General features: G+C 44.8%; 1 protein-coding gene across 1 annotated transcript; it reads left to right on the top strand.

Moving 5' to 3' along the window:
* Nucleotides 1-12522: 12522 nt before the first annotated feature.
* On the top strand, nucleotides 12523-14045 carry LOC136471340 (protein MONOCULM 1-like). The gene has a single exon (XM_066469067.1). It carries the CDS (start codon nucleotides 12656-12658, stop codon nucleotides 13910-13912), a length of 1257 nt encoding a protein of 418 aa, XP_066325164.1. The 5' UTR covers nucleotides 12523-12655; the 3' UTR covers nucleotides 13913-14045.
* The last annotated feature ends 2839 nt before the right edge of the window (nucleotides 14046-16884 follow it).

Here is a 16884-nt window from a genome sequence, read left to right as displayed (position 1 = left end):
AATGGAAGAAGTATTTATACACCCGTGTTCAAAATGAACCGTTATGTGCCTTAACGGGGTGACTGGATGCTCTAGTCAGTTCACTCGCCTCTGTGTAGTTTAAGTTGTGACCGGACATTAGCCAATGTTCAGTCATAAAAACTGCCCTCTAGAATCTTACCGATGTTGACCGGACGCTGGAACCCAGCGTCTGGTCACTTTGCTGCTCAGCGTCCGGTCAGTAGCCGGAACCTGACCAATGTCCGGTCAGCACTGACCGGACACGTGCGATTAGGATTTTCCCTCTCTAGACCCTTACTGGAGTCGATCGGACGCTGGCACCCAGCGTCTGGTCACTCACCTCTCAATGTCTGATCACATCCAGACGACTTCACCTTGATCAAATGAACTGATTGGACACTGCGCCAGTGTCCGGTCACACCGGATCCAGCATCTGGTCAATATTTGACCCTCCATTCACTTCCAAATCTCAATCAAATGTGAATGAAGTTTGCTCCAAGTGATCTAAGGGATTTTTAGGAGCTACCTAGTGCTAGATTTAGCAAGTGTGCACTATACCTAACCCACTAGACTCACCTAGGTCAAGCTACCCATCTATACCCCCCTTAATAGTACGATCAAAGGAAAAACAAAGTCCTAAACTAATCTAATTGTCTCTCCAACTTCAAACGACACTTAGAACTAGTCCATCCTTAACCTTATCGTCCATCCTTTGAAAACCAAAACAATTTCCATCATAGGGGCATGACAACCATGATTGCCCAATCAATTGCTATTACCATGACCTAACTTAATTGCCTCTGCAAAACATACATTAGTCACAGTAATCATGTATTATTATTAATCACCAAAACCCAACTAGGGGCCTAGATGCTTTCAGTAGGAACCTTTTCAGAGAGCGCAGGAGATGAGGCCGTCCTAATGATAAAGTATGCGTGGGGGTCACAGCTAGGGTTACCGCCCTCACTCTTCGCCTCTTCTTTCATCATAGCTCTAGTGCGAACTCCCCTCTAGCTCCCCCTTGACCTCGGTAGCCCTACCGAGGTGACCACCGCTGGCGGATTTCTCTCGGTCCTTCGGCGCTTCGACGGTATATGCCACCTACGCTCTTCCCCTCCTCCTTCTTCAGTGTCTATTTTATTGATTTGTTTGTGGATTTTGCTTGTAATACTAAGAAATTAGGATTCTTGGTTTGACATCCTCAGATCTGTGCGATGTTATACCTAATTTACCTATTCCTAGCTCAGATTTGTACATGATGCTTTGTATTTGGTGTATACCTCATGTTTTGTGTAATCTTGTACATGCGGATGCCTATTTTATTGTACACACTGAGCAAAGTGCCAAGAGGTTAGTGATGTTGATTGTATAATAGTATACGTTGGAGGAGCACCCTTTGGTGTGGCAGTCGCATCTTTCATAGTTCATTTTGGTTGATTTTTTGCTTGCTAAGCAGTACACACCCATGTTGCATGCTCTCTTTCTAATGTTGCCCTCCATCCTATTGGTAGACATGGCCTTTGAAGCTAGGCGTAGGGCTACCGCTGCTGTGGTTGTTGCAGTGGCTGCTTGGTTTTTTATGTGGTTTAGGAGGAGAGTTGAAGATTCACGCTCAGTCACCTATGGTCCCATGGCTAAGAGGGACAAACAGAGGATGAACAACCTTAAATACATCTATGAATATGATGATGTGCACTATGTCAACCTTCTTAGAATGAAGAGGGCCCCTTTTTCCAACTTTGTGACATTTTTCGTAGTAGAGAGCTTGTCACTAACAGCATACATATATCTGTTGAAGAACAAGTAGCCATGTTCTTGCATGTTGTTGGTCATAATGAGAGGTTTAGGGTGGTTGACCTCACCTTCAAGAGATCCACAAAGATAATTAGTAGGTTCTTCCAGAAGGTGTTATATGCAGTAGGAGAGCAGAGGAATGAATTGATTGTCTCTCCTACTACCAATGTCTATCCTAGGATCCTTAGGAGCAGAAGGTGGTACCCCTATTTCAAGGTTGGTATCCATAACTTGTCATACATAGGTCTTATTCATTATTAGCTTAGTGTCAATATTCACTTGCACTTATGTTTTGTTGATTTAGGACTGCATAGGAGCAATTGATGGTACTCATGTCTTAGCTAGAGTGCCTATAAAGATGCAAGCTGCCTTTAGAGGCAGGAAACACACCATCACACAAAATGTGTTAGCAGCCGTGGATTTTGACCTCAGATTCACCTATGTGCTTGCTAGTTGGGAGGGATCTGCACATGATGCTCTTGAAAGAGCTGATGGCCTTAGAGTGCCACCAGGTATCATCCAAACCACAAAAAATCATTGACACTTTGTTGGTTGTGGATAAGAAATGGACAATATGCTTGACTAGGTTGTTAACATTGGTGGCGAGGACAATGTGGTGGAACAGGGTGGGGTAGTTGTTGTTGATGATGGCAATCCAGCAGCCCCTTAGCCCAATGGCCCAATGCACAAGACTCTTGTGCAGTTTGGGTTCATGCTAAGGAGGTTCCATGATTTGGTGGGGCAGGGGGTCAAAACTGACAAAGGGTTCAAGGAGGTACATGTTAGGTAGGTTGCACTCATGGTCTCTAAGTTTGCTAGGGTCAATGTGAGCACCCAGCAGATTTACAATCACTTGAGAAAGTGGAGGCAAAGGTGGGTTAAGATTGTTAGGCTCAAGAATTTGAGTGGTGCTCTATGGGATGAGGACCACCATATGATAGTACTTGATGATGAACACCTGCTTAGCCACACCAATGTTAGAAACTATTTGGATAACACCTCAGCTATCCCTTTTCTTTTGCTCCCCTATGTCTAATAGTTATATCTGTTTCACTAACTAGGACCATCCTACTGATGCTAAGTTCTTGAACACACCAATAGAGAACTATGTTCAGATGGATGCTATCTTTGGTGATAACCAGGCCACAAGCAGGTATGCAATAGGCTCAAATGAGCCTCTGGGTACTCCAACTAACATTGACCAAGGTGATATTGATGCTGTTGAGGACATCACTGACTTAGGTGGCATAGATGGTGATTCTAGAAAGGGAACTCCTTCTAGTATGGAAGGCTCTAAGGGTTCAAATGCCAAGGGCTAGGAGAAAAAGGGTGGCAAGAGAAGGAAGCTTGCCCAAGAGGAAATAGACCTCATGAATGGAATGATCAAGGCTGTGGAGTCTGTAGGAGATGCCCTCAAGACTCCATAGCACAATGAGGTGCATCAGGACCTTTATGGCTGTGTTATGGACTATCCTAGGTACTCACAGGAGGCACTCATGTTTGTCCTGGTTTATCTGCTGAAGAACAAGGCTGAGGGACTTTTCTTTGTTCAGATGACAAAGGCTCATAGGATCATGTGGCTTAGGACCTATCTGAGCACAACCTACTTTGCTTAGATGCATATGAGTTGGCCTCTCCACTTTTGCATATAGCCATGCTAACTGTCTTATGTTGTAGGAAGTATTTTGATGTGTAGTACTGACCTCATCTGATGCTACAAAGAACCATTTGCCGCCTGACCAAGGCTGCACCTAGTTTTGTATAGCATAGGAGCCATGATGATGGATGTGAGGCTGTGTTGATCTATGTGGTGTAGACATTAGCAACGGGTGATGGATTGTCACTTAGTTGATCTAAGCCCTAAAATACCTTGGATTGTTACTTAGTTGATCTAAGCCCTAAAATACCTTGGATTGCCATTTAGTTGATCTGAGACATTTCAGATGATGTTATTGTTCTTGTTATTCTTATTGTTGGAGTTCATATTTGGCCGATGATGCAAACTATAGCAATCTGAGGTGGTTATGGGTATTCTTCATGTTGCTGCTTTATTATCTTCTTGTGTTTTCTCATGTCTATCATCAAACCGTGAGATACGTCCATTCCCAAGCAACTGTTGTAGGCATGCCTACCGGATGGCTGGGATGGACGTGTCGCACACTTCCATGGCAGCCATGAGCTTGCCTCAGCAATTTATGTTCTTATTTGCCACCTGTGATGATTGCAGTTAGCTTGAACATGATCATAAGTTAGTTTACAGTTAGCTGAGGTCTGCATTTTTTGTGCCTATGATGTCAATCATTTTTTGACTGAGGCTGATACAATTATGAGATCCTTTTTCATGCCTATGAAGATAACAGTGCCAGTTTGAGTACTGGATTATGCACACTGATGATCTTGAACTTATGAGGTACTGGAGCATTGTTTCTTCTATCTTCTACTTATACTTCTAATGGCTGTCATCAAACCATGTGAGACATCCATGCCCAAGCAACAGCTGGGCGGTTGTGATGATCTAATGACTAGGCTAAACGTCTCTCATGGTTTCATGCCTGTCATGATCTTGGTTTTCTACTATCTATTTGAGGTTTATTGCTGTCTATGTTTCTTAAGCTCTAAGTTTAAGGTCAAATAAAAAGACAATTAAATCTGAGGCAACTCAATTGAACTAATCCTCATCTTATCAACATCTTATATTTGCTTTTATGTGTCTTTTAAGGGGCACATGGCTTGGTATGTTGTGTACCGTGGCAAGGTTCCTAGGGTATATGCAACCAGTGTTTGCCTAAACGGCCTAAATGACCGATTAAACGGCCAGTAAACGGTAAATGATGGTAAATTGTTTTGTTTAGGGGAGGGTAAACGGAAATTAAACGGTTGACCATTTAAATGGTAAAAAATGGCCTAAACGGCCTAAACGGAATGGAGATAAACAACATTAAACGGGGGCTGTTTAGGCGAACATGAGGTAAATCTAGTTTAGTTTTGTATGAATAAATTTGTATACTTAAGTTTATTATATTTATAAATGTATACACGTGATATGTTACATGCATAAATATCTATATTTGGTTCTTTTTCACATGCATAAATATATATACATACCAAAATAATTTATTTTTACTCGGATAAATATGTATAAATGCTAGAATACTTGATTTTTTACATGCACATATATAATTATATGTTTTTAAGTACAAAACCGTTTAACTCCGTTTAAACACCATGTAAACAGCCTAAACGCTAAACGAAGGGCGATCGTGTAAAGACCGTTTACCGTTTAGAAAAACATTGTATGCAACCTGGGCTAGATGCAATGCCTAGGTAACTGGTTTTAAAAACAACAGCTACAAGAGCTTCCCTAACAAAGAAGACGCTAGAGTTTATGGGTTGTAAAGATGACAAAGTTTTTGTCAAGCCTCCACAAAAGGTGGTCAGGAACACACCAGTGTTATTTGTTGTGGTTGTGGTGCAGTCTTTTTCTTGCCGGTGCTTCTGTGGTTCGTTCTTGCTCGTTGCTACAATTGCCTGTGATGCTCAAAATATGTCGTGCAAACTTGTAATGACAATGACCTTGTGAGGTACTGTGACCCTAATGTTGTTGACTATTAGATGGAAAAATTATTGTATGCTTGTATTTTGTCATTAGATGCTCCAAGGTCATTGTCAATGGCAGCGCACAGTGAACTGAGGCCCAAAAACATCTCTATTGTCTGCCTTGTACTATTGAATAGGGTGGTAACCTCACCAAAACCATACCTGGGTGCTCACACCTTCTGTCGTACGCCAAACCAAACACATTTGGGCACACCAATTCATACCACAAAACCGTCCACACAAGCAACAAAACACGATTCCTATGATCCAGTATGCTACACTCATTTGCAACCAAACGGGCGAAGGTGCATGGTCTCATCTGGTATGGTTCGAGCCTGCACAGACCCTCCATCCCGGCTGGCAGACCAAGGAGCAACCAATCACGCCCTACATGTTCTCTTGCTGTGCCTGTGCCCCCCTATGATATGATGATTTGCTAAAACATGGCTGCCGCTTAAACAAACATGCTGTCATCTGGTTCTATACTAGTAGTATGTGCTAATAATACTTGGACCCCAAGCTAGGTATGCTATTATATGCATGTTGTTGTATTAAGAGAATAAGAGCTAGTACCTATCACTTTGCAGAGTAGCTTGGCCTGGAGTCTTTTCTGTACTGACTATAGCACTGTCTTTCACCCAGATGAAGTTCAATCAAATAATTTGCAATACCAGTTTTCCTGTTAAAATTCTCACTGGTTTTATGTGTGAGCTGAACATTTTCTCTCCCTTCTGTCTAACATTTTGGTTTAGTATGTCAGTGAGAATTCAAGTTCTGTCGCTAGCTAACATTGCAAAGCCTCTCTTGCTTATATATTACTCCTAGCGTCTATCTGGCCGTAGTATTAGTAAGCCTACGATAGCAATGACATGACTAACTTGATTATCACAGGAAACAGGATCAATGAGGACCACAGGCCCCCACTTTTTTAGAGAAGTTGCGGTTGACAAGAGGTCCAAGATAATAACAATACTATTAGGCGTAAGGCAAAAGCTCACTTTTGGAGACACTTGAGATGGTGGTCCTCCTAGCTCGGGAGAGGGACAGAGAAAATGGAGGATGGACGGCAGGCTGCACACTCAAATCCACAGAACCATGGTAGTAAACTTTAACCCAGCTTCTTCCATCCCCAGTTTTCTTTTCATGGCATTATAAATAAATACTCCGATGCAGAATACGAGTATAGTTTTGTCAACCAAATGTTTTAGTTTCGGTTGCTAGTAATAATTAGAGTCACATATATAGATTGATGCTGCTGATTTTTCTTTGTTTGAAATTGCATAACCTCATAGAAGATTCCACTCAATTTGTCACCTTGGAGAGTATAGATATGCTAAAGGAATGTCCTTGAAATTGGCATGCTTTTGGATGAGAGGAGTAACAGGCATCCGCCCCTTTTATTTTCGTATATGCCTCCATGACCTGGTTGGGAGCATCATCCTTTAGACCTTTGACCCTCTGAGTGCCGAAAATATGATCAGGAAGATTTGTGTTTGACTTTTGCATGCTATATGTCGTGTTGGAACTTGGGCAAGAGTAGTTTTTTTTTTTGACAACAGGCAAGAGTATATTAGTTTGGAAGGTCAATTGGTGTCTAGGAAGGATACATTTCGATATTTATGATTGATGCTACAGGGAGACGAGGATATTGATGAAGATATTAGCCATAGAATCAAAGCAGGGTGGATGAAGTGGCGGCAAGCATCTGGTGTCCTATGTGACAAAAGGGTACCACAGAAGATAAAAGACAAGTTTTATAGGACGACGATTAGACATGCTATATTGTATGGTGCAGAATGTTGGCATACGAAAAGACGACATGTTCAACAGATAAGTGTCGAGATTTGCGGTCATACAAGAAGGGATAAGTTCGGAATGATGATATACGTGATAGATTAGGGGTAGCACCAATTGAAGAAAAGCTTATACAACATTAGTTGAGATGGTTTGGATATGTCCAACGGAGACCTCTAGAGGCACCGGTGCATAGTGGAATCCTAAGTTAGGATAGTAACGTGAAGAGAGACAGAGGAAGACCGAAATTGACTTGGGTAGAGACAATAAAAGAGACTTGAAAGGATGGAATATACCCAAAGACTTAGCCTTAGATAGGAGTGCTTGGAAGACAGCTGAACCTTGATTGTTTCTGCTAAGTTTTAACTCTAGTTTATCCTAATTTGTTTAGAACTTCAAAGCTTTGTTGTTGTTGTTATTGACAACAGAAAAGAGTAGTTGGGAGAGCAACCTGATGGGACTGAACTGAAGAGCTCGGTAGTAGTATAGTACTGTACAGGTGTAGCAAAGGTTCTAAAAAACAGCATGGGGCTGTTGCACCAATAGTACTGCCCAATTGGATCCATCCACTTTATTGGCTTCTATCTATAATATATAAAAAGAAAGGACCTGCGTGAGAAAAAGTCAATAAGATAAAATAAAGATATCCATGGCAAAAAGGTCAGCAAGACACAGCAACAAGCAATATGAGTGGAGCAGTATGCCTTTAGTCTGTGGATTGGATTTGGTCTGGCGTATTATTATTATTATTATTATTATTATTATTATTATTATTATTAACTAACCCGTGCCTTCTTCTGTCTCATCTAATGCGGTGGCTTGGTATTATAGTATCACACGCCTCTGGCCCCATGTGTCTTAGGGGTGTTTGTTGCCCCCTCCTAAATTTTAGGTGTTGTGTCATCGGATGTTTGGACATATATATGAAGTATTAAATATAGACTAATTATGAAATTAATTAGTTTGTGATTAATTTGCGAGACGAATCTTTTGAGCCTAATCAGTCCATGATTTGACAATGTTTTGCTACAGTAAACATGTGCTAATGATGAATTAATTAGTCTTAAAAAAATTCATCTCGTGGAGTACTAACGGATTATGTAATTTATTTTTTTATTACTATCCGAACGCTTCATGCAACATCCTCGTGATTCGTCTCCTAAATTTTTAGTATTGCTAGATCTAAAGACCCCCCTTAGACTAAACTACTGTATGTGCTCCCCTACAGCACACATCTCCCTTGAACCCCACTCAAGACCATGCATGGCCCATGCATAGGAGTATGTATATGCACACACATAGGAGTACTCCTATAGTAGATTTTGGGGCACATGAGCCAGGTCCAGTTTAGTTTGCAAAAAATTTTGCAAAATTTTTTTACATTCTTCGTCACATCGAATCTTTGGACGCATGCATGAAGCATTAAATATAAATAAAAAATAAAACTAATTACACAGTTTAGACAAAATCCACGAGACGAATCTTTTAAACCTAATTAGACTATGATTAGACACTATTTGCCAAATAACAACGAAAATGCTACAGTAGTCATTTTACAATTTTTTTTGCATCTAAACAAGGCCTGGCAGAGGGAAACAGCTGGTGTGTGTGTGTTTTCTTAAAAAAAGTATTTTATTCTTGCAGGCCTGAACTAGCAGCAAGGGGTATGCATGCCTTGATGCAGTGCAAGACTGCAAATCTCTCGGGGCAAGGGCAAGGGCAATGGGATATGATGATGTGCAGAAGCAGCGGTGCAGGTAGGACTGTTTGTTTGACTGATGTTAATTTATTACGAGAAAAAAATATTATATCATAAATTTCGGCTAAAATCAACTAGCGTACGGGCTGTTTGTCAACCGGGAACAGACGAAGATCACACACAGAACAGGATCAGCTGAACTGAACCAATACCATCCATGAGTCCATGATCCATCCAGGCTCCAGCTCAGCTCTGCACCTGCACTCCTCTACTCCTCTCTCTCATGTGTTTGGGCTGTGGCTACCCGCTCCTGCGATACCGATATTCCATTTGCTTGCTGCTAGCTGCTAGCTGCTAGCTGCTAGCTGCCTAGCTACTCTGTGTGCGTTGTACCGCTATGAAGATGCCTCTCATCCGATGTGATGTGAGAGCTCAGTGATGGGCTCTCCCTCTCCTCTCTCTCTCTACTCATGATTCATGAACACATTTTTTACGGGGAAGCTTCCAATGGCTGGAGCTCAGGGGTGGAGAGCGAGGCACGTGAATAGTGGCAGGCCAGGCATCTATGGAAGCGGAAGGAGATCCAGCCATGGAAATGCCATGCACAACGGGACAGGAGGGCTGATTGCCAAGTCGCCCCCTGTCTCGTCCCTGTCGCGCAGAGCCTTTGCCTTTGCGTGTGCGCGTGCACGCAGGGACACCCAGAGGTCACACATGGACATGGATGGGTGACCCGGCTGCCCCGTCACGAGTACGCGCAGCTGTGTGCACTGGATAGCTGGCCTGGAACCGGAAGAAGAAGAACCCTGCTGCTTTGGGTAGGAGTAAGTACCACTCCGTTAACCGCGGTTTAAACTCTGCGTCACTGGCTCCCTTCTAAAAATGATATACACTTCTATATTTGCTTTGATTAAAAGAAAAACTTAAATTTAACCATCTCATAAAAAACATCAATATTTATAATACAAAATAGTAATAGCATAGAAATATATTCTCTAACAATATTTATAATACAAACTCAACATTATTTGATTCGGCACCACTAGAATTGTATTCTTTTTAGAACCGATGGAGTATGGAGTAGCACGTGGAATGAGCGGTTGTTCCGTTCAGTTTGAAGGTTCATGCCATCGTGTGTGCTCCATCTGTACCAAAAAAAAACACACATGTCTTTCTAATTTTGTGCTAAGTCAAAATAATTTTTGACTAAATTTATATAATTTTTAATATGTATGATAAATATCATTAGATTTATCATAAAATTATATTCGTAGTATATCTATCTGGTGCTGTAAATCTTTATATTTTCTTCTCTATAAATTTGGTTAAGTTTAAAGTAATTTAACTTACAACAAAGCTACCATTGCAATATTTTTGGATAGAGGTAGTACCTTAGACTGCAGTGGCGATAGTAAAAAAAACGCCCTTCCAAGTCGCAACCCGACCTTTTTATTCATCTTTTATTTTGTAATGATTGTATATATGGATTTCTTATAGAACCTGAAAAGTTAGAGCATAGTTGGTAGATCTCTTTTCTGCTTCTGTTATTTTTTTTTTGTGGAAAATGATTCTCTGAGAGAAGTATCTACGGCTAAAGGTGATTGCCTTGGATAAATCCCATGTAGGAAGTAACTATGTGTGAATCAAGTTAAGCTAGGGCCCTATTAGTTTCGCTGAAATTTGGCGTATGTTGCTGTTGCTGCTGATTTGTTGTGAGAGAAAAATATTGTTCCTTTCCTGAAAAGTACTACTGAAGTAGTGCTGAAAAGTATTGCTGAAGTAGTTTTTCAGATCTCAACCTCTTAGTTTACTTTAGAAAATTACTTCATGTAATCAATATATAGAATCATTTGTATATGAAATATTGTCTGGTGAAGCCTCTCTGGCTTGGCTGCTCTAAGAGGGTTATCAAACAAATCCTTATTTCATAGAAAGAGCTACTATATAGTACATAGAAAAATATTCAAAAGGAACCCAAATAGTGAAATACCCCCATATTAAAAAAAAAACGTGTTGTCTTAGCCCACTTTGTATCTTGACAATCATTTTGTTTACTCACTTATTCTTGTGCTCAACACTAAAACAAGTATTCTAGACGGTAGGTAATCCCCGTGCTTTATTTAAATACATACTCCTATTAATTAAGCATGTTATCAAAACTAATAATTTAGTAAATAAATGAAATAAAAACCTGTATAAATAAAGTTCCAGGACTAGGCCCCAATCCGAACGCAAGCGTTTGCATCAGGACAAAAGGTTCTTACATATCCTGCATTTTTAAATAAAAATAAAATCACGCTATATCTTTGACAAAATCTGTCACAATACTATAGTTTTGAGAAATGATTTCCTTTGCATACAACTTCACAGAAACCCACCTTCCTGCCGTTTCAAAAGCTCATTATGAATTATTTATATATATGTTTCTCACGAGTCAAGATACTTAGCTCACTGAATAATGACAGTCCGGATAACGTGACAATCTCAAGAATGTATTCTTTTTCTTTTCAAAAGGCCGGTTGAAGATACTTATTGAAAAACGAGGCATAAAAACCGGTAACTGCACGGTTCATTCATGACAAATTAGCAAAACATTCAACTAGAAAAGTACTTAGCAAAACATTCAACTAGAAAAGTACTACAAGTAAAAACGATTGCTTGAGCGTGGAGCTAAAGAAGACACATGTAACTAGACTAGAGGCACAACAACGACGACTTGAGGACACCACCATGGTTTTCTACCTCACAACGAAGCCAACGCGATCACGAGGACCCAACTTAATAATCACTGTAGAGCCCATATCCATGTAGTGGCTCTAACTTCTCACATTAGACAACAACCAACCACCATAGCATGATATTTAGGGCTCGTTTAGCAATGATTATATACAACTCCGTCTCCTTATCGTAGCAACAGAGGAGCCGAAGTCGGCGAAGCCAGGCTTCATCGGCTCCTAGTAGTTCATCTAGAAGAAGAGAAAGAGAAACAACTTCTTCTATATAGTATAGCTTTTACAATAATATGTCAAAAGGAGCCGGAGCTAGAAAGACACTACCGTGTAATTCTAAAAAAAATGAGACCTTTAGCCTATTCGCTGGTTGATTTCTAGACTGATAAGTCCGGCTGGTGCTAGTTTATTGTGAGAGAAAAACACTGTATCATGACTGATAAGCCCTGGCTGAAACCAACAAACGAACATGCCGCTTATTGGCATGGATGGTGAGCTAATGATGATATGTGTATGCTGTATACACCTCACTAATTAACTAATTAGGCCCACTCTGAGACATAGTACTACTTTGTAGTAGATTACTAGCTCTGAGACAGAGCTTAGATTCCCCTAAGCTCTCCCTAATCTCTCTCTAAATAACACACACTAACTGGAAGAAACAGCTTGACCATTCTCACTCAAAAGTCCACTGGGTGCAAGAAGAATACAGATGCACACCTTGCCACCTTTCCTCTCATGTCTCATCTACTAGAGAGAGAAAAGACACCTCAGTTTGCCAAGTCCACAGACGTTGCTAATCTCTCTCTCTCTCTCTCTCTCTCTCTCTCTCTCTCTCCATTCTTTCTCTCTGCACAAGCACGCGGAAGCATCTCTGTGTTGTGTGTGTGTCGATCTGAAATCTGAATCTCATGTTACTGCAATCTGAGCATGTCCTGTCACAGAAGCTGCTGCCCCTGCCCGTGCACATGCTACCCGGCCGGCGCAGCTATTAACCCGCCCGAGCCATGCGCCCTTGCGCCCACCGCGCCCTGACGCCGCCATGCTCGGCGCACCCGGCCACAACGGCCACGACGCCGCGGAGCGCGCGCAGGAGCAGACCGCTGCCGCTGCCGCCGCGCGGCCCTCGTCGCCGAGAGGCCTCGTGCTCGCGAGCGCCGGCCTCCTCCACCGCGGCGACGTCGACGGCGCCCGGCGCGCGGCTGACGAGGTCCTGTCCACCGCCGACCCGCGAGGCGACGCGGCCGACCGCCTCGCGCACCACTTCGCCCGCGTGCTCGCTCGCCGCGTCAACGAAGACAGGGCCGCCGCCGGGGACGTCGTCGCCGCGGCGCCCGCGCCCGCGGGAGGGGCACCGCCGCCGGCCCCCCGGGGGGCGCCGACAGCGACGGCGTACCTGGCGTACAACCAGATCGCGCCGTTCCTGCGGTTCGCGCACCTGACGGCCAACCAGGCGATCCTCGACGCCGCCGCCAGCGGCGGCGCGCGGCGGTTGCACATCGTCGACCTCGACGCCGCGCACGGCGTGCAGTGGCCGCCGCTGCTGCAGGCCATCGCCGACAGCGCGGACCCTGCCGTCGGCCCGCCCGAGGTCCGGATCACCGGCGCTGGGCCCGACCGCGACGTGCTCCTCCGCACGGGCGACCGTCTGCGCGCCTTCGCCGGCTCCCTCAACCTGCCCTTCCGTTTCCACCCGCTCCTCCTCCCCTGCACCGCGCAGCTCGCCGCCGACCCCGCCACGGGACTGGAGCTGCACCCGGACGAGACGCTGGCCGTCAACTGCGTGCTTTTCCTGCACAGGCTCCGCGGCGAGGGCGAGGTCGCCACGTTCCTGCAGTGGGTTAAGTCCATGAACCCCGCCGTGGTGACCATCGCTGAGAAGGAAGCCAGCAGCAGCATCGGCAGCGACGACTGCCCCCCGGACGACCTGCCGCGGCGGGTGGCCGCGGCGATGGGCTACTACTCGGCGATGTTCGACGCCCTGGAGGCGACGGTGCCGCCGGGCAGCGCTGACCGGTTCTTGGTGGAGAGCGAGGTCCTCGGCAGAGAGATCGACGCGGCGCTGGCGCTGGAGCCGGGCCGCGTCGGCGAACACACCTGGGGGTTCGAGGCGTGGGCCTCCGCCGCGCGTGCCGCCGGGCTCTCGCCTCGCCCGCTCAGCGCGTTCGCGGTGTCGCAGGCGCGGCTGCTGCTGCGGCTGCACTACCCGTCGGAGGGGTACGTCGCCGAGGAGGCCCGCGGCGCGTGCTTCCTCGGCTGGCAGACGCGGCCGCTCATGTCGGTCTCGTCTTGGCAATAGATCGATCGTCAAACGGCCAGTGCTGACTGTTGGACCTTGCCATGCGTGCGTGGTGTGCTCTTCTCCTTCTCCATTAATGGCTTCGATCTTGCTGGGCACGCCACTGCATTGCCGGCCACAAGCAATGAGCCAATGACACTTGTGGGTCGAGAGGCAAGCTGAGCTCTGGGCACGCCACTGCATTGCCGGCCACAAGCAATGAGCCAATGACACTTGTGGGTCGAGAGGCAAGCTGAGCTCGTGGTTGAAGAGATTGTTTGGTAAAGTTTTGTATGGAAGAAGAAGAAGACCGCGCGTGCATGCGCCCATGCAAGGATCTAGGGGGTGGGGGGGTGGGGGGGGGGGGGGGGGGGGGGGAGGTGGATGAGCAGCTAGCCAGCTGACCTAGCTGCTTGGCCACACCAAATCGATGATGGCCAAAATGGCGGCTAGCTGCTCAAACTTGCGAGGTTGCTGCTTTTGGTGTGGTTCAATGGACGAAGGAGGAAGAAGATGCGTTGGCGTGCGTGATGGACACGTTGCATGGAAACGCACCATGGGAGATCCATGCGAGGATCTTTGGCATAATTCAATTCTTCAACTTGGTAAGCCTTCCTTCTACCACTACCTACACTACCAATTCTTTTGTTTTTATTTTATTTTATTTTATTTGGCTATATACTATTTTTATTTATTACTGGTCTCTCTCTCTCTCGGTCTCTCTCACTACACACACATATTTGGTGGAGTTGTTATGGTTTGCTGATCATTTTGATATGGCTATCTAATGTTGTCAATATTGTAATGGTAAAGGGATATGCTCATTTGCATGATCCTGAGAAAATTAGGTCAGGTCGTAGATAAAGCTGATTTGTTGAATCCCAAATAATGAAGAGGATCTTGAAGCTCCTACACACCTCACAGTGGATTGGGTCCATCTTTTTTAAAGTTTATCCTGAAATTTCACTTGCTCTTCTTGCTGTTTGTTGCGGTTGTTTGTATTATGTATATAACTAATCATGCTTTGGCCTCCACTGGACATAAACTAATGCACCATTTGGTTGGTCTTTTTATTTTACCCGGGGTAATGATCACTCCTGTGTGCTACGAAAGGCCAGCCAGTGTGCATTCCCAGTGTATATGTGTCGGTGTTTTCGGACCACCGACGAGTAAATTTATATTTACGCGTCTGGCTCGGATGATGTGTTCGGAGTACACAAGAGTTTATACTGGTTCGAGCGGAACGTCCCTGTGTCCAGTTCGCTGCTACTCGTGTTATCGTCATTTGGTTTGCAGTAGGGGTTACAAATAAGCGAGAGATGGAGAGGATCCCAAGTCTCGGGTGGAAGGAGTAAACGGGTGCTGAGAGCTCGCTTGCCGTTCAGTCGTGTGCTCGTGTCGTGCTCTTATGTTTTGATCCCCCACCATGGGGCGCCCTGCTTCCCCTTTTATAGACGAAGGGAAAGCGCGGGTTATAGAGGAGAAAAAGTAGAAGAACGAGAGAGAAGAAGGCTTCCAGGGTTGCCGGGTCCTTCTTCATGCGGGTCCTGCTGATCATGTAGATGTCAACAGGGACGGCTCCATGTCGCGGCCCTGTTTGTCACTGGCGCCATGCGCAAAAGTCATCTGCCGGTTATGGCGTACCACTCTATCCCGGCGGACGTCGTGGTGAACTGACGCGTCTGTTAGCGTTCGTATGAGAATTAGGCAGAACAGCATCGGTACGCTCGACACTGCTCTTGATATGAATCCTCAGGTATGGCCCGTTGAAAGGTCCTAATGGCTAGAGAGGGGTAAATAGCCTAATAAAAATTTCTACAACAATACTTAACAAAACGGTTAGACAATTATGAGGCAAAGCAAGTGTTGCGCTAGCCTACTAAAAAGCAAGCCACCTACCACAATTCTAGTTTATATAGATTCTATCCACACAATAACTATGTCACTACACTAAGTTATTGTGCTTTCAAAGGCTAACTAAAGAGCCACACTAACCAAACTAACAAGCTCTCACAACTAGCTACACTAAAGAGCTTGACAACTAGTTTACAGTAATGTAAAGAGAGTGAGTAATTTGTTTATACCATCGTGTCGAAGAAGGAGCCAATCAATCACAAGAATGAATATCAATGAAGACCAATCACCTCGGAATCAAATGATGAACACAATTATTTTTATCGAGGTTCACTTGCTTGTCGGCAAGCTACTCCTCATTGTGGCGATTCACTCACTTGGAGGTTAACGAGCTAATTGGCATCACACGCCAAACCCTCAATAGGGTGTCGCACAACCAACACAATATGAGGATCACATGAGCCACGAGCAATCCACCAGAGTACCTTTTGGTTCTCCATCGGGGAAAAGTCAAGAACCCCTCACAATCACCACGATCGGAACCGGAGACAATCACCACCCTCCGCTCGACGATCCTCGCTGCTCTAAGCCGTCTAGATGGCGGCAACCACCAAGAGTAACAAGCGAATCCTGCAGCGAAACACGAACACCAAGTGTCTCTAGATGCAAACACTCAAGCAATGTACTTGGATTCTCTCCCAATCTCACAAAGATGATGAATCAATGGAGATGATTGAGAGGACTTTGGCTAAGCTCACAAGGTTGCTATGTCAATGCAAATGACCAAGAGAGTGAGCTTGAGCTGGCCATGTGGCTTAAATAGAAGTCCCACGAAATAGAGCCGTTGTACCCCTTCACTGGGCACAACACGGGGTGACCGGACGCTCTGGTCATATTGATCGGACGCTGGACCTCAGCGTCCGGTCACACGATGCGTGCCATGTGTCCCCTCTCTTCAAATGTTGATCGCCCGATTTCAACGGTCAAGTGATGACCGGACGTAGCAGCTCAAAGTGATCGGACGCTGAACCCCAGCGTCTGGTCGTTTTTAGTAAGCATCTAGAGACGACTTTTCACGACCGGTCGCGTCCGGTCATGCTCGACCGGACACACCCAGCGTCTGGTCACTCGGCGACTCC

Source organism: Miscanthus floridulus, chromosome 8 (genome assembly GCF_019320115.1).
Source record: "Miscanthus floridulus cultivar M001 chromosome 8, ASM1932011v1, whole genome shotgun sequence".
Classification (NCBI taxonomy): domain Eukaryota; kingdom Viridiplantae; phylum Streptophyta; class Magnoliopsida; order Poales; family Poaceae; genus Miscanthus; species Miscanthus floridulus.
This window is presented reverse-complemented; position numbering and strand designations above follow the sequence as displayed.